This window comes from Apis florea, unplaced genomic scaffold (assembly GCF_048593485.1).
Source record: "Apis florea isolate Af1SG1 unplaced genomic scaffold, ASM4859348v1 contig_2190_pilon, whole genome shotgun sequence".
NCBI classification, from domain to species: Eukaryota; Metazoa; Arthropoda; class Insecta; order Hymenoptera; family Apidae; genus Apis; species Apis florea.
The window spans coordinates 503,379-526,988 of record NW_028256541.1 but is presented as its reverse complement, the minus strand read 5'-3'; the positions used below and the strand labels follow the sequence as shown (position 1 = coordinate 526,988).

The 23,610-nt window shown below is 21.6% G+C and overlaps 2 protein-coding genes across 3 annotated transcripts in view; one reads left to right on the top strand and one right to left on the bottom strand.

Moving 5' to 3' along the window:
* Positions 1–22,286, top strand: part of 5-HT7 (5-hydroxytryptamine receptor 7) — a 244,495-nt gene extending 222,209 nt beyond the window's left edge. The window contains exons 5-6 of one of the 2 annotated variants that reach the window (XM_086915893.1): positions 3,512–3,556; positions 20,292–22,286. In XM_086915893.1, the coding sequence (XP_086772019.1) occupies positions 3,512–3,556; positions 20,292–20,924 (678 nt within the window). In that variant the 3' untranslated portion in view covers positions 20,925–22,286. The remainder of the gene's footprint in view (positions 1–3,511; positions 3,557–20,291) is intronic. The other variant, XM_086915896.1, reaches the window with a different exon arrangement.
* The window catches only part of bic (bicaudal), a 138,723-nt gene that overhangs the window by 91,189 nt on the left and 23,924 nt on the right, over positions 1–23,610 (bottom strand). The gene's annotated exons all lie outside the window — the stretch shown is intronic.

The following is a 23,610-nucleotide window of genomic DNA, read 5'->3' as shown; positions in this document are numbered from 1 at the left end:
ATAGAGTTTTACTCGCAAGATATTATTTAATTTGATTTACGAAAATTTAATTATTCTTACTTAATTAATATTTTTATTTAAGATTGAATATATCAAAATTTACAAATTCTAAAATTTTGTAAATTATTTTACATGTAAAATTTATAGTTAATATTTTTTTTTTAATTTTATATCAAATTAAGATTAAGTCAATGAATTTGAAAATTTTCTTATAAGAATTATTATTTTGTATAAATCTATATAGTATCTATCAATATTAATAACTTGTAATTTTGAATTTGTAAAATTTTATAGTAATTATTGTGCAAAATAATATTATAATATTAATATTATAATAATTAATAATATTCAATTATTACTTAAAATTAGTTTGTTATTTTCGATATTTATATTTTCATTTATACATATAATATTTAAAATCAGAAATTTTAAATTATTTATAATAAATTTTATTATTATCAACTTTCACAAAGTATATTATTATACATAGATTCTTAAATTCTTGAATTAAAATTCTTGAATTAAAATTTTCGTTATTCTTTAAGATTCGATAATTGAAGTTTTATTAAATTTTAAAATTTAAATTTTAAAGTTTATCAAATTTATTAATTCTTTTTGAAAGAAATGATGATGAGTCTTCTTTTTTGATAAATCATTTCTTTAATTTCAATTCTTTTTTCTTTTTGGTCATATTTAAAATATTTAAAATCCTAGAATAATTAAAATTGTCAACAATAATTTATTAAACTCGTTATTTTATGAACATTTTACATTATAAATTATTAAATGATTATCTAACCTTACAATAAATCCTTAAAGAAGGAATTAATTTCCATATACATAACCCTTCGACCGATTCTAATATATTTTAAAAATTCAATATTATTTTAAAAAATTTTATAATCGATATTTTTATAATTCAAATTACATTAAAAAGTCAAAATTATACATAAATCTCAATCGAAATTCAAGTCAGCCTTTCCGCGTCATGCATTACAATTCGTAACATCGACGTGACGCATTGTCTTGAGAGAAATTCCGGTTGAAATCTTCCTGTTGCCCTATCAGGAATTCTTGCACAAGACGTAAATTACATTCACGAATTTCTTGTAAGGATTCGTTGGATAATGAGATCCCCAGACCAAACAGACAATTCAAAATTATAGTGTAGTGTTTCCGCTCCATCGATAATCACAATCTAGTTAGGAAAGCTGCTTCAATTCATAGTTCATAGCTTCAATTCAAGATTTCGACCGGATGATTTTCAATGGTAAATGGATTTTGCGTGTAACGAAAGAGCTCTCTTGTATGAATTCTTCCTAAGAAACTCGTTGACCCTCATAGGAAATTTATATATATCATTCGATTGTATGATTTTTTTTTTTTTGCTATTTTCATTTTTTCACGAAAGAGATTCTTTCTGGATATTTTTACTTTAATATAATATAGTATATAATTTTTACAATTATTATTTTTAAAATATTTATTGGAATAAAATGAAAAAATAAAATACTTTTAATCATTTATGATTGCAATTTGTAATAGATAAACAAGGTCTAAGTCGAAGGATTAAGTTTATAATATAGATGGATTTCAGAATTTTAATAAATATAAAACGATTTCAGTTTAATTAAATTTAGTTTGATTAATTATTGACATAAATTACCTCAGTAACAATCATAAACGCATAAAAGTCCTTTAAATTTGTCATTAAAATCCTTTAGATAGTAGAAATTCATATATCTTCTTCCTAAGTTATTTATTTTCTTCAGCTTTGAAAAATAGATTTTCAGAAAAGATAGATTTTCATCCAATTAGAGAGATTCATTAGAAAATGACATCTAATTTCAACAAAAAAGAATGAGTTTCAAAAAATAAATAAATTTATTATTTGAAAAATATTCATCATATAAAACATTAAACCATATAAAACATAAAATCATATGAATCACTATATCTATCTATGTATCGTGTTTCATTCTATATTCTAATTATATCTATTTATTATCAAAAGAAGCCTTGAATCAATTGATTGTTAATCAATAACAATCTCTCTCAATTTCTATTCTAAAAAAAATTAGAAGAATTATTTTTTAATAAAAAACTTATGTCTAATCTTCTAGTTTTAATAATCTCTATAAAATTAATTTTTAAGATTTTATTGTAATAATTTTAACAATCCAATTTTTATTTCTTTTTAGAACATTATTTTTAAACATATCTTTTAACTTTAGTTATTAGTTATAATATTTTGTTCCTTAATTTCATATATTATAAATTTGTTAGTATTTTCACATTCATTATCATGTTTATAATAAACAAGTAAAATTAAGAATTTTTTAAAAAATTTTTTTTAAATTTATTTTAAATCTAATTTAAATTTTCTCATTTAAATTTATTTTTACATAGTAAAAAATATTATTTACTGAGAATAAAAATAAAATCAGTTTAAATTATTGCATAAAGATTTATAACATCAATGAAAATAATATTTAATTTTAAACGATTTGAAATTGAGAATCAAATTCAAATTCCAGCAATTTAAATATTAATTATAAAAGGAAAATTTTCGATATTAGTTATGAAAAGTAGAAAAAAATTTACCTCTATATTTTATTCTCATTATTTCTATGCTCAAGAAAACAAAAATTATGAATACATAATTGTTATAAATATACATGCAATCATCGAATTACAAAAATACAATGGAATCATTTTTTTATTGAAATTCATAATAAATATTCGCAAAAATTTATCATAAATCATACTAAAATATAAATTTTAGTGAAAATTAATAATCTTTTAGGAAATTTTTTTCAGTATTAAAAATTTATAGAATATAGATTTAGATTTCCGATAGCGTATAATAATAATAAGAAATCATATCGATATTGTAATTTATTTTGTTCATTCTGTTTATTTTTACAACAATAAAACAATATAATTAAACAATTTCAGATTTTATACATTAAATAATAAATTTAAAAATTTTATAAATTTATTTAATGTATTTATAATAGATTTATTGTAATCTCTTAATATATTTTTTGTAATCCAATATAACAATATATGAATTATTCTATTTATGTTTCTTAACATTATTATTTTTGCTTAGTAAATTGAAATTAAAATTATTAAAATATGATATTTCTTTATAATATAAATAGTTACTTAATGTCAATATCATACTATAATATATAATATATATATATATATAATTTTCATTCGTCTACATATATGTTTAAATATGTTTTTAATTTATATAATATTTTAATAATTCATAGATGGAAGTATACGTTTAAATTCTTATTATTTTAAAAATTTTATTTTATAAAATAAATTTTTTTTTACTATTTAGTTTCCATTGTTAATTTTCTTTTTTTTAATTTTTAACATTATGCAAAATTTGTCACAAATTTTCATTCCATACTTTGCTGCAAACTCACATCTTGTAACACGATATCTTATTATGGCTATAAGTCTGAAAGTATTCGTAAAACGTTTGTTGTAGATACGATCGAACCCTCGTGGCGATACGCAGGATAATATGAGATCGGTAAGATAATCCTTAATATCAATCATTCATTCCTTAGTCGATTGTTAAACGATTTTTTATCGAATCATTTCCTTCGATGCTTTCTATTGGTGCAAAGGGATAAATTTTATATAGAAGAAATGCCCACATATATAAATATTAGAATATAATTCTTAAATTATAATAATCTATAATAATAATAGTTAATGAAATCAATGAGTGAAAATTATTGACAAATATTTGTAATTATTCTTCAAAATTATTCAAAAATTACTTCAAAAATTAATTAATTCATTCAAGACTGAACATAATAATGTATTATATTAATATAATTTGCAATTTTTTTTTACTGAATTTAAATTATTAAATTATATTTTTGTATATTTTTTATACCTCTATTTTATTTAATATCTATTATTATAATATTCAATTTATTCATATAAAATATTTTAAAAAATTCCAAGAAAAATATTTTGAAAATTTAAAATAATAAATAATTTAAATGTATATTTACATTATAATAAAATTATTAAAAATTATTTTATTGTATATATTTATATTCTCTCTTATACATATACCAAATCAATTATTTTAAATCATTAATCAATAAACATAAATATATAAAATAAACATAACAAATGATTTTCAATATATTGTAAATGTTTGTCTAATTAAAGAGTTTGTAATTACAATTTCTATCGATTATTTTTTAAAATAACTAAACTTAAATAAACATATCATAAATTGAACCAGCGCAAACGAAACTAGTTAAATCGAATTTGTTCTGAATATACAATGTATATACGCATGTAACATCGATCGTTTATAGAAACTTCTTTGGTCTATGTTAAATATTTAACTAACTATATGCGATCCCTTTGCGCCCGGCTTCGACTTCTAAACAAGATTGCAACTGGTTTCATAATGACAATCCTTTTATCATGGAGTTCGACTTCTATGTTGAAGTTCCATTTAAGACTTGAAACTGACTTTAAGGCGATTATGAAACTGGCGGTAAACAGGAGTTTTGCAAGATAATGTGATAAAATAGTTTGCAGCTGTTCCATTTCATTAGAGAATTGACAGTCAGAATGATAAATGATCGAAAAATGTAAGCATTTCTCATTTCTCATTTTTCTTTATTTCTTAATTTATCAGAGAAAAAAAGAGTTGTAATAATCAATCTCAGAAAAATAAAATTTTATAAAAAATCTATATATTAAAATCTTGATTAAATCGAAAAGAATTAAATGTTTGAAAAAATTATTAGTAATTAATCATATCATTCATATATTCGATTTTCTTTTTGAGAATAATTCATACATAACTAATTGAAATATGAAATTCACTTATCAGAAAATGATGTACAACTATATATTATAAGTTTCTACGTGTATTGTTTAATTAATTTATAATTTTGTTTAATAACAAAGTTCAAGATTAATTAATTAATCAATATTCAAATTAATTTAAATGATTAATCATTCAATTTTTGTATCAACACCAGCTCCAATTATTTATTTCCCAAATAATATTAAAAAAAATATATGAAAAATAATAAATTAATAACATTTTCAAACTAACTTCACAATTTTTGAATCGTTTTAAAATGATTTGTTAGAAAATTTTGTTATAAAAAAATTAATTACTTTTGCTCAATCTTTCAGTTAATTCTCTCTTCATGGATTTTAATAAGCTTTTACCTGTGTAATTTACAATTTCATATAACTTTTTTTTTAATATAATGCTAATCTTTAATTTAAACATTTCTTATAAATTTAATGGTTGAATATAAATCTGCAAACCATTTTTTTTTAGAATTTCTGATTTTTTAGAAAATCAATTTTAAAAAAAATTGTTATTTTTCAATTTTAGAAACATTTTATACTTTCATTATAATAGTTATTTAATACTCTTGACATGAAATAATTATGTGGATTCTTCCAATAATACAATATAAATAGTTATTAGATTATAAACATCAAAATATGTTTAAATAATAATTAAATAATGAAAACACGCTCATTTTTGTTAATATTTTTCAATTTATTTTAAAAACTAAAGGAAAAAACCTAATCATATCAACCAAACCTAATCATACCATAAAGCATCTTTCTGTTAAATACCAAAAATTATAAAATTTGTTTATATGTAAAAATATGAAGCTATATTTTTATATTTTTATATATTCTATCAATATAGAAATGAAATAATTCAGTAAAATGTATAAAAATAATAATTGTATTGTAATTTAATGACGGCCATTTTGCCGCAATTTCGATTTTGAATAACAGATAATAATTGTTATTATTGAATATCAGTGTCGTGTGTTTTGCCAAACTTTGCTTTTATATTATTAAAAATAAAAATGATTTATTTTTTAACTTTTTTTGATGCTTTCCTTATCAGAAAAATTGCATAATGTGATTAGATTTTCTTTTAGACTTTTATTTTTTGAAATAAATTTAAGAATATCAGCAAAAATAACTATATTTTAAGCATTCTTTTAAAGTTGATTTAAACATATTTAGATTGTAATCTAATAACTTCTTATATCTTATATTTTATTCGGGAAAGAACACATAATTATTTTGTGTCAAGAATAATTGATATGAAAAAGGCACTTACAAAGTTGAAAAATTGCAATCTTTTTTTAAAATTGATTCTTTAAAAAATTATGGATATTTTCACAAAAAAATTTGTAGATTCGTATATTATGCAGTCTTTACAGATATCCTGCTCTATCCAAACAAATTAGAAAAACATTTGTGAAAAATTTGAATTATATCTGTGCTGCCAAATTAAACTTATTGCGTTTATGATCGTTATCCTTATGCAGATATATAATTCTGGATAATATAACCAAATCAAATGGTATTCTAATAACTTATCAAATACGCTTAAAATAAACAACTTAAATTTGATTCTTAAATTTGAAAATAAATCTATTAGAAGAAACAAAAAAATTAACAATTGTACTTTAAAATAAAATTTAACCGAGGTTGTATTGAGATTCATCAAGAGATAGATTGTAAATATGCATTTGAATTAGAGGACGATTGATATAGCAAACCTAAGATGCGTGCCGTGCATTGCCTGATTATATAAAAACAGGGAATGGAAAATATATGGAAAATATATTTGTAAAAAATATATTTTGAACAATTTGAAAACTAAAACCGATTGGCAGGTATATGTAAATAAAAAAATTGTTTAAAATGATATCTTTAAATAACATATTTCTAAGTCATAAAATCGGATAGAACAGAATTTACAATTAATTCGTTAAGTTAAACCAGTTTTAAATAAATCATATATCAAAACATATATCAAAAACAATACATGATGCAGAAATTAATAAATATATAAAAATTCTATTTTTCATCTTTTTGTGAATTGGAAATTTATTTATCATTATAATAAATGTTGAAATCGAAAAATACATTATATAACAAAATAATAATTTTATTTATAATGAAACTATATATAAGAATAACAAAAAAATTAAAATATCATTAAATAGATTCCATAAAAAAATATAGAAGATATATACATATATATACATATGTAATCAATATATATAATTATATTAATTATAATAATATATTAATGTATATAATAATTAATTTATATAATTATCTATTTAATTATCCGCAATTGGAATACGAATGATTTTTATGAATTTAACTGAAAGAAAGAGAAAAAATAAGTGTAAGTGAGATACCAATATTCGCAGAATTCAAACCACAATGTCAAAATTTTAATATACTCAAAGACGATTGTAAAATTTTAAATATTGATGGAGATATCAATAGTTGCTTAAATGAACAAAAATACGAATGCTTAAATAAAGAACTATACAGTTTGTCCTAAAAATGTAAGAACTGTTTAAATATTTTAACTAAAGATTTTTGAGATAATTTCAAATGTTTTTTTTTCTTAAAAATTTTCATTTCAACTTTTTTCATAAAAATTTTGATTTTAGCTTTGATAATGAGTTATTAACAAAAGATACTGATCAATCATATACATATAATGTCAATTGAGTTCAAATAAATAAGTTATGTATCGAAGCAAAGTCATTGAATATTTATTAAATAAAATAATATCAAATTACATCTTATTCACAAATAATAAATGAATTAATTAGTTATTCGTATAGAATGAATAAATTGAATTTATTTGTAATTTAAAATAAATAATATAAAATTATGATAGGAATATAAAATTTTTTTAACAAATTTAAAAAAATATATAATTAAATGTTACGATGTACTGAATTATTGAAATAAAAACATATAAATATATAAATAATTTGTCGGAATAATCATAAAATAGTATATCATACAAAATTATTTTTTTGTAATTATATTGTTAGATGCAAGTGATTCAGATCTTTTTTGATTAAATTTTACATTCTTTTTTTATAAATAATGTATGTCTGTAAAATTCATTGTTATATGTTATAAGTTTATATATGTTTTGTAAATCAATATTGACTAACAAACATTTATTTTTTTAAAGATATAGAAACTAATGATTTCTTGCATTTAACAATATAATTTATCTATCAATATCGAAGATATCATTTGATATGGATATAAATTTCTGCATGCGTTTAATTATGATGAATACAATATAAACGATCAGATAAGTGCAAGAAGCAACAGCGAAATATGTAAGAAATCCTAAGATTATAAATATAATTATTTATTTAACAGTTTAATCAACTTTTTTATTGATATGACTTTTAATTTTGTCAACTTCTATTTGATAAAGAATAATCTATCATGATAAAAATTTTTTTTAAAATAATATTATATAATTTAACAATAAGCTCATATTCTAATTTTATTTATTATGTATTCTATATAAGTCATAATATATAATCATATTTAAAGGCAAAGTGATTCGAAAAAGTGTTCGCAAAGATTGATTTATTAAGAGTAGAAATTTTTATAATCTGAATAATGTTGTGGAATTTTATTCTACAATTATATATTATAATAACGATGATTCATTTACTCTTTTAAGATATTAAGAGATTAGGACGAAATTTTTATTATTCTTAACTAAATCTATGTATGAGATCTTTTTGAGGGTATCTTTAATGAATTTCAGATATAATTAAGCATAATCCAATTGAGATCTCATGAAATTTTGGTATGTATTTGGTATGTAATATATAATATTCTCATAATTACTCAGTTTCTTAATTGACATATTTTTAAACATCGATTGCATTCGTTTTTAAATTTAAAGATCCTGCTACATTAATTTATAATCAAATTTCATGTCTAAATTTCTGATTAAGATTTTTCTTATATGAATATTGATTTATTTGAATCAATTAATAATTTAATTGTAGATGAAAAATATAACCAGGATTATATATTTATGTTGTTTTTAATTTTAAAAATTTAAAGTCAATTTTATTTGTTTAATTTGAAATTTATTTAAAAAAAATGATTTAAAATATATTTTATGTGATTTTAACTTTCTTATAAAATGGTTAAATCATCTTAAAAAATTAAGCTTTATCTTATGTATTTAGTTTTTAAAAAATTTTTCATAAAAATATTGATACAGAGATCCCATTTACTTGGAATATTTTATTCTTGCATTATGTTTTTGAATATTACTATAAGATTTTTTCAATATTTCAAATTAGAAATTAAAATTATATATTATTTATTTAAAATTCTCTATTTGAATATTAATGTTAATTAAATAATCTATAGTTGAAAATATCTAAAGCCATTTTTGATTAGGATAATTATTTTGTTAATTATTTTTTTCAATATTGGTGAATGATTCATTAATAGTTTTATAGTGAAAAATCCTTTAGGAAAAATCGGAAACACGATTCGCTTTAACAATCAGAGTATACATTTTTCCATATAGCGTTATATATTTTTAATAAATAATTGAATTTAATCAATTAATTAAAAGTTTGTCATTGGCATTATCTGAATATTATATATTTTTTGTTTATATATCAGAATATATATTTTTGTATTTATCAAGAAATCTGATTAATCTTTTAATTCTTTTAATCAAGAGATTTGAAATTCTTCATTAATTTTAAGAATATTGATGATTTTAATTTTAAAAGTTGATTCTATTTCAAAATTAATTCAATTATTTTTGTACATAAGAAATTTATAATAATAATTTAAATCATTAAAGTATTAATACATTAATAATTTCTTTATAATTGATAATAATAGAACTGTCAAGATTGATATTGATATATTTTTTGTAGATAAGTTAAATTGTTTTATGTTTATTCCATATTATTTTAATAAAAATAGACTTGTTAATTGATATCAAGTTAACTATGATGAAACTTAATCATGCTTGCATTTTACATTGCTTTATTATTTTTCTATGTTTTTTGAATTATATTAGCTTGTTTTGTGTTTCTCTTTTTTGTAAAAACATGTTTGAAATTTTCAATTGCTGTCTCGTACTAATTATTTTATATTGTTTTATATTTTTATTGTTTTATATTTTATGGCATTTTGTTATATTTCTTATTTGATCTAATCTTTAGTTTTTGGGATAAAAACTTGCAGCAATTATTATGTTAATAAATTTTTTGAATACTTTGTTTACTTAGAGATTGGAGAGATTGTGAGTATTTGAGCATAAAATGTTTTATTTAATTACTTTGTAATATTTATTAATTATTTTATTTTATTAATTACTTTGTAATAATTCCAGTCTGCTAAATTGAACTTCCATCGAGATACAAATTCAATAAGATAGAGACTGATTGGAATGGATTTATTATAATGAAAAACTGATCACTGTTATAAAAATCCAAATCTAAAGTAGTCATCATTGATTTTGTTATATTTGATTATGTAAACTTAGCTTTATTTCACTGAAAATTCCAATGATTGGACTAAAGTAAGTTAAATTGAAATCACTTAAAATGAATATATTCAATGTTTTCATTATTTTTCATCTTGAGTCAATTTTTTCTGAATTCCAAAGTATATTATAATTATTAAAATCTTTTAAGTTGAACTGAAGTAATTACGTAAGATTTCTGTAATTTATTGAAAAAATTATGTAATTAATGTAGCTCAGTTTGATGTAGTAATCAACTTTTAAATAAATAAATCTTAAAAATATCGATGTTTAGCATTAAATATATTTTGAAGATATTATTTTATTATTTTCAGATTTTCATATTTGATGAAATTTAGAATTTTTCATTAAAGGAATTTAGTTATAGATATTAGTTATTGTGTGTTTGAAATGTATGATTTATAATTAGTTCTGAATAGTTTGATTTCTTTTATTCATAAACTTTTGAAACTCGTTTTTATTCATATAATATCTATTATATTTAGAAGTTTATCAAATCGATAGATTACTCATGAAATACAAGATATAAATTATGTAGAATATATAACAAATAATTCACTTCATTATCATTATCGAACAATTATTTTATGCATTATGAATTAAATAGATAGACACGTCTATATCAGAAATCAAAACTTATTCTAAAAGAAACATTTTTTTATCTGAAGATTCTCACAGATTACATGAACTCTTAAAGCTATGTATTCAAAATATACTTATTTTGAGAACAATATATTTTAAATAAATAATAAAAATTAAGAACATACATGTATTTATTTTTGATTATAATTAATTTATAATCCTTAAATGAAAAAAATTAAAAATTTTCCTTTTTTTTTGACTCATTTTTACATAAATCACTATCTAGTCATTTATATCATAATTTCGAAGATACTATGTATATTCAAATATATATACTTATTTATTATCTTTATCCTACAAAATAAAATCATCATGGAAATTTCCAAGAGAGAAAAAAAGAATTATTGATATATTGAATTATTGTTTTCACTATTCATATAACTCTATTTCATCATCAAGATTTTAATTTGCATAAAAAGGATGCGCTTATCAGCGTGATACCAGGATTTAAACATCAGGAAATTGAAATCTTTCGTAAAACTAGGACATGATAAAAAATCAGAAAGACGATAAAAATAATCAGACGAGAATAAGACAATTCTCAATTCTTAAAAGGTAACTAAGATTGCGAATTCGGTGAATTTCTTTGTTCAGAAACTTCCCAATCTTAAACCATCTAACCTTCTCGCTTTTCTCAATTATCCCAAATATCATTCCTGACAATCTGGATCATATTATCTTCATTTTTATTTATTTGTTTAATAGTTTTCTTGAACAACTTATTTATAATTTTATGGTATTTATTGTTTATGCTCATGAATATATTATAAATGAAATTATTTCACAAATCAAAAAAAACATTAATAAAAATTTAATTATTTTCCTTTTTTTTCTTTTTGAGATAAATACTATTATATTACATTGATTTGATATTCCTATATCTGTTTTGTATACCGTTTCTATAAAAAAATATATATTTTTAATAAATTTCATAATTTGATTGAAAATTTTTTGCTAGAGATAGTATAGTTTTATTTGTTATATTTTTATTTGTTTTATTTGTTAGTTTTATTATTAAAGAATAAATTAGTAATATAATATAACATATATAACGTATATAATAATGTTATTAATTATAATTTATAATTAGTAAAAAAAAATTAAAATCTAAAATTTATTTTGGCTATTGCACAAAAAAGAATATTTGAATTAAATACTTCAAACGACTATCCATTGTTGTGAAATTGTTAACTATTTATATTGTGAATCTTCAATAAATTTAGTGATTCTAACTATTTTCTGCAATTGACTAATTATATTTTGATTTTTAATAGATTTCTAATTAGATTTTTTTATTGATTGTATTTTAACTAAATTTTACGGTTTTCAATTGTGATTTGAATGAATTTTCTGATGACTGATTAAATTTTAAGCGAATCTCTCAATTTCTCAATAAGATCTAAATTCTAAATTTTTAGAAACTATTGTGGACATTTTTTCCAGTTCAATTTTCAATAAAAATATAACTAAGAGAAAAAATAATCGCATTCTTTTTAAAAATATGGGGATCAGGATTTTTCGATAATTAAGGTATTTAACGCAAAACATGCGAATGTGATTTATAAAGTAGACATTTCTATTAAGAATGTAAAACAATGTATTTCTTCATAAAAAAATTGTATTTCTGCGTAAATTACTGTTAAAAAATTGGAAATTTAAACTATTAAAGAATGAAATTTGAGGGCTATTGTAATTCTTTCAATCCCCTTTTATTCTTAATAAAAATAACAGATAAAAATTCTTGACACAATGATGCTATGTTATGCATATGATGAATATAAAGAAATATAATAAAAAGAATGCGAATGAAAATGTCAAAAGAATAAAATATAGAAAAGGAGAGACAAAAACATAGAAAAGAACTTATTTTAATTTTAAATGATGTATTTCCTCTTTCTTATTTGGCGGAACTATTTTTCTTATTATTAGATAATTAATTAATTAATTAAATAATAAAAAATTAATTAATTATAACATTTTTATATTAGTTTAATAATTAAAGTAAAATCAATTTTTGCTGATATTTTTATAGCAGTAATTAGGCAAAATAATATAGAATAATAAATTTATAGCAGATACCTTTTCCATTATCAAAAAAATCTATAACAACACAGAATTTTCAAAAAATCTGATTTAACAATCTCTTTGATATCTTTTAATCTACTCTCCAGCATTTGAGACATTTTAGAAGAGTTTATTGATGAATTATTAATAGATCTCACATTTCGATCTTTTTTTCCTTCCATAGAAATTTCATCCTGTCATTTTTTTTTTTTATCATATAAAAAAAACTATTTTAACATATATCATTTTGAAAAAAAATCCAAACAAAATCATAATTAAGTAATCATTAATTCCTTTAAATGTTTTGCAAAAAAAATAATTTTACATTATATTCTTTTTTCACTCAATATTTTATAAATTAAAAAAAATTAATATGTTTTTATATATATTTTTAATTTTTTTCCAAAATCCTTTTTTTTTTGCTATAATAGAGTATCTGTTTTATATTTCATGTATAAATTAAGTTAGTGTAAATTAATTATTTTTTAGCAATATTTACATAATGGATATGTAAGGAACATATATTAATTATTTTTTTAAATAATTTATTTTCTTAATAGAATGTAATTTTTATTGCAATAAGCAATGAAATTTGTTATTTTTTACAAAACAAGTACATTATATGCACCGAAAAATCTTCTTGGGAGATATTTTAATTGGAAGTTTATAAAATTTACAAAATATTAAAAACAAAGAGAGCATGAATAGTAAAAATAATTTCACGTGTTGCTTGTTTGTTCCTTTTTTCATACATATAATAAATTTTATAAAATTCAAATTACAATATGTTTTAAACTTATGATTTTTTAGTATAAATATCTTAATGTTTTTTTCTAGAAAATAATAAATAACAATTGCATCAATTAAAAATTATATAGTTTAAAAAATGAAGGTAAGCTTCATATGACCTTTATAGAATCAATTTATAGAAAAATCATTAATACTGTATCTCTTTATATCGAATTTTATTTAAAACATTTTTTCATATTTACTGTATGCAATGAAATTGTTAATATTGTATGTTAATATATCTCTCAAGCTATTTTCACAAATTTTTTTTCTGTATATTTCTTTTTTCATGATATTCTTTTCTTTAAAAATTTCAATGTATTTAAATAAAACAGATATCTTTTATAATTATCTTTTAATTTAATTATGATTATCGTTTTGCAACCAATTTCTCACCAATTTCATACAACTTGTTAAGACAATATTATTGATATCGGGACTACTGATATACTTAATATCGGGAATCGCGTTCATAAATTATTCTGATAATCTCATTAATATTCAATGGTCATTCTACCGTATGTTGTAAATCCCACAGAAATCTTGTAAATCCCTTTATGCAATCTATGATATGCAGGTTTTTTTAAACAAGCTATTTAAAATAAATACCTAATTTAAATGGATTTGATCATTTTCATCGATTTTGCCGAAATTCTTCTAATAATATCATTTATGTATGATTTTCTTTTCCTAATAGGAAAAACGTATTTATACATGTATATATATTTAAATATAAAATTGCTATGAATGAAATTATAACTAATTTAAGACAGACAAAGCATAATAATGACTTAATTAATTTAAGATATCAAATTTACTAATCACCTAAGAATTTTCATTCGATAATTGTCAAGCGAACAGTGAAATGACCTTGCAATCAAGCTCGTTGGAGTTTCTGGGATTAATTCAATGGACTAATCTATTTATCCTCGTAACAGCAGAATAGATTTCTGGCTGTTCATGCGGATCGTGATTCAGCTAGTTAAGTTTTCGGGCGAATGAACCGACCTTAAACTAATCGAAAAATCGAACTCCTCAAATCACAGAGCTATGATACGTCTTATACTTTACTAAATCTATTCGCTAGAATATTAAATGATCAAAAATATTGGTCGTTAGATTTCAATTTGAAGGTTTTAACTTTTAAATGTAATTCAAATATATGTATATTTTAATTATCGAAATATAAATCATGAAAAAGAGATAATAAGATGATCCACTTGAAATTATATGCTTAATGAATATTTAATAAAATATTCATAAAATAGATAAGTCGTCTAATATCAATGCTGATTTTTACTTCTTCAGATATTAACATTTTTTTTTTAACAACAAATGACTTGTTATATTATGTTATGTTAAAAGAAAAAAATCTTAATTTCTCTTTCCTATAAAATTTTATATAAATATGAAATTCAGGAGATTCACTTCCGATGATTTCATATATTTATACATTTTCAAAATCATTCTTTTGAAAAATGAGAAATTTGAGAAATTAAGATTTTTTCATCTTCAAGAGATTTCATTCCTTAAAATGTTATTAACCTTTGGCGCTTGAGACTTTTGCTCGGCCGAACCAACAATTCGAGACTTTCTATATCTTCTGTAAATTTCTTAATGATTTCACACACATAATTAACGTATAAAACTTTTATATTTTAATATTTTATGTATCTTTACATATAAAGAAGGAAAATATGTTGAATATTAAACTCTATATTGTTGTTTTATTTGTGATATTTTATAAAGCAATCGCCAAGATGCATCTTCGGTTTGTCAGGGCAAGTATCACAGTAAAATATCGTTTGATGTCTTTCACTTTTCTTATTTCGTTGATTGCAAACTTTATAATTATTTTTCGCTTTTTTATATCTCTTATCTCATTTCTATCTTTCTTCTCACTGTTTTCCTTTTCTCTATCATCAATTTCTTTATGAATAGAAGTAATTTTGTCATTCAACGAATAACTCTTCATCTTCATCTAATTATCACATTCTAAGCTTTGAAAATAATATTCTTATTACCACGATTATCAGACTAATACTGAAAATGTAGTTTAATCCACAGTCACAATCTAATTTGAGATAAGAAAATCTAGCTATTTGACATTATATAATTCTATACTTCATAAGATTATAAAAATCTTAGGAAAATTATTCACGAAGCGATATTCTAAAAAAATCAATCATAAATAAATATTGTCGCTGTTCGAACTCAAATAATCTAATCTGAGAATTACTATTCGAGTGCAAAGAGTTAACAAATAAAATTGGAAACATATGCTTAACTTTATATATGTGTATTTCTAATGTTTGGAATGTATCCATGATAATGTTGGTGATGGATGAAAGCTCGTTAGGCGCATGCATGTTTATGTTGAATGCTCTTTCGCGACAATGCTTTTCTTAACGACAAGTGGATTATATTACAGTATACGTGTTTATATGAGAGCTGGGTCTCTCATAATATCAATTTAAGTGATCATATCCGATAGTCAGAACACGATGTAGTTACAAGAAAATTATCTTTTTGTCATATCTGGCGATTAGAATACGATTTGTTCACAATATTAATTTGCAATATTCACGATTTAATTAAATGTTTCTTCACATAATGCTATAATAGGTAATCATGTCCAATAATTAGAACATATTTCTTGTTACAAGAAGAATCATGATGTCTTCACAATGAAGTATTAATTACACTCTCTCTTATTTTTTGATGAGGGCTTTTGTCTTCAGAAATCTCTTTCAAATTTAATAGAGATACAAGATAATAACCAAGAGATATAAGTTAAGAAAATTTCTCAGATTAAGCTCCTAATCTGCATCACATTAAGATACGTTGATAATCAGAAATTGATCAGCGTATGTTTATTATTAGATTTCAAAGTAAGATGATATTGGTTGCTGTTGAATCAGTTGTGTTTGTAGAGTCACTTTTGAGATCATGTTACAACTCCAACTAGACTAAAATATGTCAAAAATATATAATTGAAAGTGATAGAACCTAAATTCTTTTCAAAACAGCAGTCTCCTCGGATAATATCATCCTTTATTGAGTTTTAATGACGACCATTAATAATAATGGAGAAAGTTTCCGCGCAAGGAACTTTTCTGAATAAATTGGTCATAAATCTCATAAATAATAAGTGCTCGGAAACAGAATAATTGAATTTAATTTGGTTTATGTTAGATTGTAATTCTAATTCGATCATTGTGAAACAGTCAGTCAATTACAACAATAAATGTCAAATTTATGTTCATTTAATTATAAGCTAATCTTAACAATCATAAATTAGAAACAAAGCTACTAAATGTTCTGTATTAAATTAATACAGAAGAATTTATTAAGAAACAAAATAGAAATTAAATGAAGTATTAATTATTTATTTAAATAATTTTAAATTACTTATTCATTAAATTTGTTTGGAATTTTTTAAAATAATTTATTAATAAAACTTTTATTATTAAAGAGAAATTAAAACTCGACAATAAAAAAATAAAAATGCGTAATTATATGAAAAATAAAAAAGTAATAAATATTCAAAAATATAATAATACACCAATTAATATTCATATGAAATATATATATAATATATTCGATGAAAATTTTATCTTTTTTTATTTCAATTATAATATTTTACTTAATTTTATTACTTAATATGATCTATTAATTATCTTAAGTATGTTAAATAGTATTTTTATTTAACTAAAGAGATTTAAATAATTTTAATATCAAGCACAATATATTGTATTAAATAGTATTTTGTTTAACTGAAGAGATTTAAGATAATTTTAACATCAAACACAATATATTGTATTGAACGCACCAACTTCCCCTCCAAATCGCATGCAATCCGATTACCTCAACACTCCTTCGAAACGAAGTTAAAACGCAAGCCCTAAGTGTCTATACATATTTGATAAAGAAAAAAATAAGTTTAATGTTATCAAAGACTTTGAAATTATAAAATTATAATAGATTAATTTATTAAGTGAATGAATTATCATTTCAAATAATTAAAATTTCTTAAAACTTTAACAAAAATAGATATAGTTATCTAATAACATATTAACAATTAGGCTACAGATTTTTATGCAATTAATGCATGGAAAATATATTATTATATTTTAGCTTTAAGAATCATTTTTTAAATTTTACTCTCAAACCTATTTCGTTTGTACAAAATATGCAATAATTTGCATAAAAATATACTATTATCCTATTATATATACTATTAATAATACTATTATTTGTTTACAAAATTTTATATTCTTTTTTATGAATAGATAATATCTTTTCAATTTTATACTTTTAAATTTAAATTTAACTTGTTATTTTTAATATACACAATTAAATATAAATAATAAAATATATTTATATATCACATTAATAATAGATAGTATAAACATGATGAAGATTTTATACACGTACATATAATTCTTAGATTTTACGAATAAGCATATTTTACGAATTTTAAACATTTCGCGGATAAAAATCATTTGGATTTAATTAAAATTCATACTCTAATATATGATTTCAAATATAAAAAAACACAAAAAATAATTGCAAAACAAGAAATGACTAGATTTTACGTTTTATAAGAATTAATTAAAAGCTTTTTCTAATTTTCTACTGTTCTTGTTTTTCTTATTAAATTAAAATGTTACAATTTATTAAATAAAAATGAGATTATATATTATTTATAAATTATATATAAATTATATATTTTTCTATATTTCATTTAATATATGTAATAATATGAACAATGTACAATAATTTTAAATAATAATAGTTAAAATTTTCGTTAAATTTAATTACTTACAATTAACGAAGGTATCAAAATATGAAATACTGTATTTATTGTGTTTATCAGTATCAGTATCTTGTTGCAGTGATATACACGAGAGATTTGTTTCACCGGAAGGATCGAGAACCACAGTAGCGTTGTTATCACGTCCACAGATTGCAAGTTCAATTCGAGAACATGCCTTGCGGTGTGTAATTTACAAACATGTTTATGAATTTCGACGAATATGTTCTTTATTATTTGATATCTATTTTTCATTTATTAATATTGTCTATTATTTAAACGATATTTAATATTTTTATCAATTATATTTGATTATTTGAAAAAGATTAATTTCAAATTATTTTTAATTATATATACATATAAAATATCTTATAAAATTTATTTTATTTATCGAATTCAATAGATAATTGGATAAATAAAAATATCATAAAATCATTATATAATTATCATATAATATCATAAATTAGATTTTTTAAAATAAACTTCAATCAATCACAAAAAATCAATCGAATTTTATATGTATTATAAACACTTTATTGGAAACATTATTTCTCAATATATAATATAAATTTAATAATAAATATATAAATAATATTTATAAATTTAATAGAAGTTTTCAATAGAAATTTTTTAATGGGAATTTTCTTCTTATAATTAACGAATCTTATTCAATATATCTTAGAATTCAAATAATTGAAAATTATAAAATGAATAAAATTCTTCAAAAATTAAATTTAATTAATAAATATTGTTTCATCATCTCTCTTTATCTCTACTATGTTACATATATTGCAAAATACGATGTTTATTTGTTTATTACATCTTAAACAATCATATCAATTTAACCTCAAATGTAAATACAGACTATTTATTATCCACTCGTTCCATTTAAAATTCCGATCTCACAGAATTTGAAACCACAACACGAACATCGCGTGCATCACGCATATCAATGAGACTGTACGCCATCTTGAAAGCTGTAAAAGTACGCATTCAGAAATTCTCATTGAAAAACCAAACATTCAAAGAACTCCAAACTCCATCGAGCAAATGCATCGATAATAAAGTTCAAGTTCAGTGGAACCTCACTTTATATGAATTAAATTTTAAAAATGTTTATTTGACTATTTGAATTTTAATCAAATTTCTGTTATCTAAATTACCGCGTCATTCTATTATATAGAATGACCAATCTATAAATATTTTTATAATATAATAGAAAATATATTTTGTATCATTGATATAAAATAAGTAAATCATTAAATATAAAAGATTAATACAAAATTGTTTCCAAATTTATAACATTTTTCACAGTATTATTATGCATTTTATATTTCATGAAATCTTTTTATAAAACTATCAACTCCTATTAAACAAAAATAGCTCGTGACAAAAATTAAATAAACTTTTATTGCATGAAAAATCTAATTATATGAATCTATTTCTTCTTCATATAAGCAAACTTTTATCATATTTTAATAATAATAATAAATTATAAAAACTAAAAAACAAAAGAAAAAGAAAGGATAAAAATTCAATGATTGTTCAATTTTCTTGTTGTTACAGTGTAGTGGTCATACAGTGCGGTGTTTTACCGGTGGTCCTCGCAAAAGCCATGAGTCGCAATGTCCAATGCTTCAGAAGCTCGAGAAGCCCGTCCTCTCTTCGTCCACGACAACCACACCACCGATGACATCGACCAAGTCGACGATCGTGAGAAATCATTTGAACAGCACCTGTAGTGTAACGAATTCGCCGCATCAGAAGAAATTAAGGTTCCATCTGGCAAAAGAAAGGAAAGCCAGCACCACGTTAGGAATCATAATGAGCGCTTTCATAGTTTGTTGGTTACCGTTCTTCGTATTAGCCTTGGTCAGGCCATTTCTCAAGAATCCAGATGCTATCCCAGCATTTTTATCCAGTCTATTTCTTTGGCTTGGTTATTGCAACAGCCTATTGAATCCTATCATCTATGCGACTCTGAACAGGGACTTTCGAAAACCGTTTCGCGAGATCCTTTACTTCCGTTGCAGTAACTTGAACCACATGATGAGAGAAGAATTTTATCAGAGCCAATACGGCGATCCTATTAATAATTGCGAGATCAAGGCTGGCGAGATGGACGCAGAGCGTCTCAATAATCAAGGTATCGAATCAATCGACATCGCTGCAAACGCTCCTAATGAGAGCTTCCTGTGATCCGGGGATAACTTCGATCGTCGAGCCAATCGCAAGACCCTTGAAACAAATTTGAACCCACCATAATTGATTTTTCATTTCGATTTCGTGAACGAAACATTGCATTGTAAAGTATTCTATAAGTTGATTCGAATACTATAAATTTTTTAAATTTGATTTTTACTATATAACTGTGATGTAATGATGATGTCATCGCGTTACACATTTAGCTTAGAGGAATTGGAAGAATGTGAATTGAATCAAGCATGTATTTTAATCATAAAAAATTCAAGATATAATTAAAAATAAAATAAAAAATTTTTCCTAAATTAATTAAGTATAGATTGTTAAAAATCGTAATTCAGTAATTCAATAATTATATATATTAACACATTCAATCCGGATAATGATTTAACACACAAAATACTTTATACAAAATGGAAAAGTAATGAAATAAATCTTTTATATAATCCTTATAAAACCAAACTTCGTTCAAAATATATAGATGATATAGCATAGTTAGAAAATTTATCGATAATTGAAATAATTTTCTCCATTTTATTTGTAATACAAGTTGTTTGAAATACAAGTTGATGATTGATTAATCATAAATTCTATTATTATCGAGAATTCTAAAACAAAATTAATAGTATTAATGTATAAAGATAATACATACAATTCTAATATGTATATACAATTCTAAATGAGTTCAATTTCTTAAAAATGCTTGGTGTAAATAGTCGATATTATGACAACAATTAGTTCAATCTGTTTGATGTATAATCTAAAAAATGAATCAAATTTCTATACTAACTTTTAGCTCGTTGAAGATCCGGGTTGAATATGTTATTAAATAATTAATCAATTATGTTAAAAATAGATCACTTGAATAATGGTCGAAGAATCTGTTCCAGAGATATACATCTATTGGCTCGACTCAATTTGTCAAATGATCACATGTCCAAACAAAACCTCGTTAAATCTTTTCCGTTTCGTGACAAAGGAAAAAGTGATCTTTGTACTATCTCTGCGAAGAAAAGAAAGAACTAGCAAATCGGAACAGATACTTCTTCGACTAAACTAGATCATGTGAAGAGTGCGATGTAAAGAAGAAAAATTGTTGAAAAAATTCTCTTAGGGTTTAAACGTGATTGTCTCGATTTGGATAATCGAAAATGAAACATTCGAAAAATAGAGTGATTAGAAAAGATCGATATTAATATACGTTCACTTAAGGTGTGATATACGAACAAAGCAAAGTTCATGTTTCGAAAAATCATGTTATATTATGTACAGAACATATGATAAACTAATTTGTGTAGTGTCGTATCGATAATCCTGAAGTATGTAATTAATAAAAAAAAACGAAACATGTCTCGAAAATAAGGATTCTTCCGATTTAAATAACATGAAAACGTGTCTACCAGTGCATTCGGCTCTTCGAATAATTTTGATGATTCAATTGAATACGAAATAGTCGAAGGTGTGCGTTTCTGAACGATTCAATTGAAAATCGAATCGTTGATATTAATTCATAAAAGATACAGAAAATATTAAGAATAATTTATGAAAAAGAAATTTTATTAGATTTTGTTTTTTATATTGTTTCTGCAATAAAATATTTATTAATTGCAATTAAATAATATAATTGAATTACGTTGTGTTTAAAAATATAAATTTGATATGAAAAATCTTAAAGATAGTTATATTTGATAAAGAGATTTTGACTTAATACGATTTATAAAAAAAAAAATATAATGTTTCAATCCAATTTTCAACAAATTATTAAAATATTAGAAAATTAATAATTTAATTTTGAATGAAATATTCTATAATTCTATTTTTAAGAATACTGTATAAAAATTATCGATAAAATTGTAGAAAGAAAGAAAAATATAGAAGAAAATTTGAAAAAATAACAAAGAATATATTAATAATTAGAATTAGAAAAACGAATCGCTAATTGAAAAATTATCCGTGATATACAAGAAAAATCATTGAAAATTACAGTTTCTTGTATTTTTGAAATGCAATTATAAAATATGTTTCCTATTTGAATCGTTAATGATAAAATGATAAAAATCATTTCGAAAAATGATGAAAAATAATTGAAGATTAAGAAAGATATTATTTTTATGAAAAAATAATTAATTATTTCCCAAATTTAAAGATATAAAATAAGAGGATTGGATTAAATACAGATAAGATAAACATAGAAGGAAAAATAGATCAAGTTTTGGATAAAATTGAAACAAACGTGAGAATATTTAGAAGAGAAGGTGATAGTGCATGGAGGAATTTCAGATATATCTTCGGGCTAGAGACCACAATCGATCGGAAGCCGATGGAATTGAATTTTCAACATTGCCAGCGGGCTAACACGGATGTGCGGGAAATCTTTGAATTTTCACGGCATTCGAAAATGAAAAATTTATGTCGCGCACTAGTGGATATATCCTATCTGAACAGACAAACAAAACTTTAAAGAAAAAAACGATAATAGGAAATCTACAATCTTTTTAGAAAAAAAAAAAAAACAATGATCGATTTTGGAAAATGAAAATTGAAAACTTAAACTTAATAATTTTAAAGATTTATTTAATTTTAATATGAAAAGAAAAGAAATCTAGAAGATCGATATATAATAAATAAAATTTATAAATGTTAGTTTATTTGTATTTATTTAAATTAAATTATTTTTTTAAAT